Below are 6,224 nucleotides of genomic sequence, written 5' to 3' on the forward strand. Positions count from 1 at the left end.
GATGATGATGATGATACAGGCATGGCTGTATAGTTAAGAAGCTTGCTTCCCCACCATAAGGTCTTGGATTGGTTCAGCCCCACTGTGCAACACCTTGGGAAGTGTGTGTGTGTGTATATATATGTATCATCATCATCATCGTTTAACGTCCGCTTTCCATGCTAGCATGGGTTGGACGATTTGACTGAGGATGGGTGAACCAGATGGCTACACTAGGCTCCAATCTGATTTGGCAGAGTTTCTACAGCTGGATGCTCTTCCTAACACCAACCACTCTGAGAGTGTAGTGGGTACTTTTACGTGCCACCAGCACGAAGGCCAGTCAGACGGTACTGGCAACAGCCACGCTCAAAGTGGTGTATTTTTGTTGCCAGTACTGCCTGACTGGCCTTCGTGCCGGTGGCACGTAAAAGCACCTACTACACTCTCGGAGTGGTTGGTGTTAGGAAGGGCATCCAGCTATAGAAACTCTGCCAGATCAGATTGGAGCCTGGTGCAGCCTTCTGGCTTGCCAGTCCTCAGTCAAATCGTCCAACCCATGCTAGCATGGAAAGCGGACGTTAAACGATGATGATGATGATTAAACTTATTTAAAAGCTCTTGGTTTCTTAGTTTATGATGGTGTCTTTGCATATGTTATACCATACATTGGTATTGTGCAATTGCCCATCATAGGAAATCAAATTCTGGTGAAGGTTTTACTTGTTTAAGAGTTTCTAGTTTATGGAAGTTTTGTTGCATATACTATACCTGAATAAAAGATGTTCACAGCAGCAATAGCATATATCTGTTTCATCAAAGCAGTCCTGGAGCTAAACTAACAAGTTTCAGTTCCTGACATCCTTAACATGATTGAAAAAATGGCATGAATGATAGACAATCTTGTTTCACCAAAATATCCATAAATTAGTGCCAATAAACATCTGCATACCAGTCAAGTTAGTATTTTAACAAAACATTTCTTTTTGGCCATTGACATCCCGACTTTGAAGCAAGAACAACGGATTAACAGTAGGGTTTCTCCTGGTATCTTCATTAGTTGGGCATAAAGCCAATTGTCTTACTAGTTATAAAGCTCAACTAACTAAACTTGGTGAAGACATCTTTCAATGCCCAATTTAAACTATGAGTTTCGAGATACTTTTCTTATGTACAAAACAATTTATAAATTAATCAAACAGATAAGAAAAAGCTATTTATAAGAATATTTATGACAAGCAATTTATAAATTGTAGATCAACTGGATTTAAGCTGAACAAAATCAGATCATTCTCTTCTCTTCATATTTGTGGATAGAAGATAGAAAGTTAGAAGTTTATATTCAGATATTTCTATATTCTCTTTTTAATATTCTATAAGTAGATTGGCAGAATCATTAGAGCATCTTTTAAAATGCTTTGTGGTATTTGCTCTTGTTCTTTAAGTTCTGAGGTCAACTTTGCTTTTTATCATTTTGGGACTGATAAAATAAAGTGCCAGTCATGTTGGGGTGGAAATGGAAAGAAACATTACTATATGAGGATGGGGACAAGACAAAGGCCAAAAAGGATTGACAAATTGTCAGAAAAAAAAGAAAATACTCTCATACACACACAAAATCTAAAATAGGCAATTAAAAGATTGGAGATTGGAGGGGTGCACTTCTTGTGATGAAGAGATGCTCTCCAATAACAGAGTAATCCTTCTCCAATAACAGGAAGCTAATATCTCATGAAAGGGATCATCTCCAGTGATGACAAGTAAAGAGCCCTTCTCCCTGAATAAAATTATTTCCACAGCCCTTTACAACGAAAAAAAAAAATCTACTGTAAGATACTGCTGTAGTAAGTCTCAAACTGGGTTACAAATAACACTCTGGACATGCAAAAGACGTTATAGGGGTATGTGAGATTTGTAAAAATACAGGAATTTTGAAATAATCGAAATTAGCTTCTCTTCAATATTGCACCTTCAGACCTAGTAAATATATATAAACAGAAAAACTTTGTCAATTATACTGTTTGAAAGTCCTGACTTCCAAATATAATAAACAATTACAAATTGTTGGTTTTATGATGTTCGTAAAATGGTACCCATTATTGTCTGTTTTAAGGTATCCAACTAGTTTGCATAATATTCTTCAAAAAAGATACACTAACAAGACAAATGAGAACCCATTTGCTATTGTCTGGGAAGTTGCCTGTTCAAGGGGAGGGATAATTCCAGTACTTGATTAGTATTTTATTTTATTAACCTGGAGGGAAGGAAGGCAAAGTAGACCTCAGTAAGATATGGATTCAGAACATAGAGCCGGTAAAGAGATAGGACCAGCATACAAAAAAATGTAAGAAAATCTAAATTTCAATCGAGTATTATATGGATGTTCACCACATGTTACAACTCAGTGATTTGCAAGATATGGTTTCTTTTTTTCACATGAATGGCTAAAGAACTCTATGAATTTCCATGAGTGTCTAAAGACATCATGGAAGATTCTGGATTCAACAGTTTGAAATAATATGAGGATGCAAATAGGTGTTGTAGAAAGGATGCATATAATTGATGCAATGTGTGTGTCTGTGTGTGTATTATATATAAATAATAATTTTTTGGTTAACTCAAATATGTTTGGGATATATTTGATCTGTAAAATGCCATTTTCACTGTGATTTACCATGGGAGAAAATTCCCTGCTTTAAGCAAAATATGAAAAAATGTTAGTCATTTCATAGCATTCACCTATGGTCTAATATATGCATTTGAAGTTACTTATGTTCTCATCAGCATTAGATACCAAACAGGACAAATCCAAAATGACAAGAGGCTTTCACTACCTTGTTAGAAATCACTAGAAATTATCCATGGGATATGTGCTGTGACTGTCAGGCCAGAACAAAATAATTGGTTGACATGCAAAGTAAAGTAATGAAATAAACAAGCTTTTTGATCAGTTCAAATATGTTGGGCCAAATATGTCCCAAACAGGTTTGAAGTGGTTGAAAATTTTATTTCACAACACTGCATGCCAACCGTGCATGTGTATGTGTGTGTGCGTGTGTGTGCGTGTGTAGTGTTAATTATTGTTTTAATTAAATACATGTATTGTATAGCATCTTTCAACCTCTTTCTTATATAATTTTTGTTTGTTTATCCCATTTCTCGGATATCTGTAAGCCATGTTTAACCATTTATCTTGTAGTTAAAGAGACAAAAAAGATAATAAAATAGTTCAATGAGGAGCATATGTTCCATGAAGAGGAGACACTTTCTGGAGCATAATCGTTAGAATGTTTCACAAAATATCTTCTGGAATTTGTTGTGACTTTTTATATTGTGAATTTAAATTCTGCCAAGGTTAACTTTGCTGTTTATCCTTTGAGAGTTGATAAAATAATGTAACATTTCAGCACTGGGGTTGATGTCATAGACTAACCCCAACATCCAAAATTTCAGACTTTGTGCCTTTAGTAGAAAGGATTATTATTATAATTAAGGTTGTGAGTTGACAGAATTATTAGTATGCTGGAAGAAATGCCGTTATGTTCTGAGTTCAAATTCCACTGAGGTCGACTTTGCCTTTCATCCTACTGGAGTCGATGTAATCGACTTAATCCCTTTGTCTGTCCTTGTTTGTCCCCTCTATGTTTAGCCCCTTGTGAGCAATAAAGAAATAAGAATTGTTAACATGCCAGACTGTGCTTAGCAGCATACCTTCCAGCTTTATGCTTTTAGTTCAAATTCTGCTGAGGTCAGTTATTCCATTCATTCTTTCAAGATCAATAAAATAAGTATCAGTTAAGCACTAGGGTCAATGAAATCAACTTGACCCCTCCCACAAAATTTCAGGCATTGTGCCTATAGTAGAAAGGATTATTATTAAACTCTGCTTGCGAAGACATGTTGAGGCAAGTGAAATCGAAATCAAATTAAATTTGCAAATTCGATGACTGGCACCCGTGCCAGTGGAGCGCTAGCAGCACCATCCGAGTGTGATCGCTACCAGAGCAGCTGACTGGCTTACATGCCGGTGGTATGTAAAAAGCACTATTCGAACGTGTTCGTTACCAGCGTCACCTTACTGGCACTTGTGCCAGTGGCATGTGAAAAACCATTCGAGTGAGGTCATTGCCAGTGCTGCTGGACTGGCTCCTGTGCGGGTGGCACGTAAAAAACACCACTTGAGTGTAGCCATTGCCAGTACTGCCTGACTGGCCCTCATGCTGGTGGCACATAACAGCACCCACTACACTCTCGGAGTGGTTGGTGTTAGGAAGGGCATCCAGCTGTAGAAACTCTGCCAGATCAGATTGGAGCCTGATGCAGCCATCTGGTTCGCCAGTCCTCAGTCAAACTATCCAACCCATGCTAGCATGGAAAGCGGACGTTAAACGATGATGATCATTATTATTATTAAGGTGGTGAGGTGGCAGAATTGTTAGTATGCTGGGCAAAATGCTTAGCCGCATTTCATTTATCTTTACATTCTGAATTCAAATTGTGCTGAAGTCAACTTTGCCTTTCATCCTTTTGGGGTCAATTAAGAACCAATGAAACACTGGGGTCGATGTAATTTAGTCCTCTCCTCCAAAATTCCAGGCCTTGTGCTTTTAGTAGAAAGGATTATTATTAGTTGGCTGGCTGGCAGAATCATTAGCATGCCAAGTAAAAGGCTTAGCTGCATTTTGTCCATCTTCACATTCTGAGTTTAAATTCCACCGAGGTCAACTTTGCCTTTCTTCCTTTTGAAGTCTATAAAATAAGTACCAATTGAACACTGGGGGTCAATATGATCAACTTACTCCTCCCTTAAAAAATTGTTGGCCTTGTGCTATAATTTGAAACCATTCTTCTTCTACTTATTATTATTATTTGTCGTGTAAGAAATCAATATAATCCAATTGCCCAGATTATATATAAATCTGAATACTTTACAAATTGCGAAAATCTAATCAATTTTAACATGCTTACTTGATAATTTTTATTTTGATATGATTTAAAAAAAAAAATTTTTCTTCAGATGTGGTACTCTGTTTAATTATTCTTGGTGTATTATTGTTGCTGACAGTTATAGAAATAATAATGAAAAGACGAGAGATTGCAGCTGAAAAGTAAGTATACACTTGATCCATCCAGTTCAGTAAGCATAAAACTCAATCATAATCTCTCTATCACTTTTACAATGTAGAAACGAGAGAGAGAGAGAGAGAGAGAGAGAGAGTTTCCATGCAGACCTGTTGGCTCATAGCTATCATTTGTAAAATTATCACATTTGAATAACTGAAGTGTCTGTCATATTGTTCCAGACTTAATTCTAAAATCAAGCATTATTCTTTTGAAAAACTGCTGATGAAAATTACAGAAGACACCATACAAACTATTATGAATTTTGTTAAATACATTCCCACACAGTACTCTGCTTTATTTTCTTGTTAAGTCCTCTCTCTTTAAATATATGCATTGTTTTTTAACCCTTAGTCTTTTTTGACCAGTCCTAAGATCTAAGGCATCCCAGGTTTAACCAGTCCATCCTTCTCCCAAACATTGTATATTTTGGATTACTTTATCCAATGTGCCCTTTCTGTTCAAGTGAGTGATGTATAACTTAAAGGAGATTTCACAGTCATTTCTAGCAATTTGTGCATTTTGGAAGCTTAGTGAAAGTTGAGATTAAATTCTTCCTTCACTTGATATCAGAAATTTGATGCTTCTCTTGGCATTGGTACAGTTAGAAATATAAAAATATTAATGCCAATATCCTTGATATCTTTGTCCTCTGATAAAATATAACTGATATTAGATTAGACAGAAACATAGATATAACTTATTGTTAGCTCTTCTCTTTCTGCCTCAGTATTTGCAAACTTGTGCGACATTTTCAAAAGTTTATCTATCTCAAGTTTTCATTGTATATTAAGATATCTATTTCAAGAAATATTATAGTGTGTCTCACAGACACTACACCTGGAATATCTGGTAGATAACGTGTATTTAGTGAAAGCTCTTTTTTTTTTTTTAAGATTACTGATGGTAACTATAATAATGTTGCAATATATTCATGCCTTAACCTAAAGTCGGCAGCAGACAACCAACTATAAACAATTATTGTTAGCTGGAAATTTTAGATCAGAAGCATATTAGAGGTGGCAGTAGGCATGGTGAAAGGAAAAAAAGAACATGCCAAATATATATATATATATATATATATATATACATACACATACACACGTGTTTGTGTATAATTGTAT

At 35.9% G+C, this 6,224-nt stretch overlaps 1 protein-coding gene across 1 annotated transcript in view; it reads left to right on the top strand.

Moving 5' to 3' along the window:
- The window catches only part of LOC106868472 (transmembrane cell adhesion receptor mua-3), a 30,717-nt gene that overhangs the window by 19,508 nt on the left and 4,985 nt on the right, over positions 1-6,224 (top strand). Inside the window, exon 5 of the mRNA XM_014913743.2 lies at positions 4,997-5,087. Coding sequence (XP_014769229.1) covers positions 4,997-5,087 — 91 coding nt within the window. The remainder of the gene's footprint in view (positions 1-4,996; positions 5,088-6,224) is intronic.

Source organism: Octopus bimaculoides, chromosome 3 (assembly GCF_001194135.2).
Source record: "Octopus bimaculoides isolate UCB-OBI-ISO-001 chromosome 3, ASM119413v2, whole genome shotgun sequence".
In the NCBI taxonomy this organism is placed as follows: domain Eukaryota; kingdom Metazoa; phylum Mollusca; class Cephalopoda; order Octopoda; family Octopodidae; genus Octopus; species Octopus bimaculoides.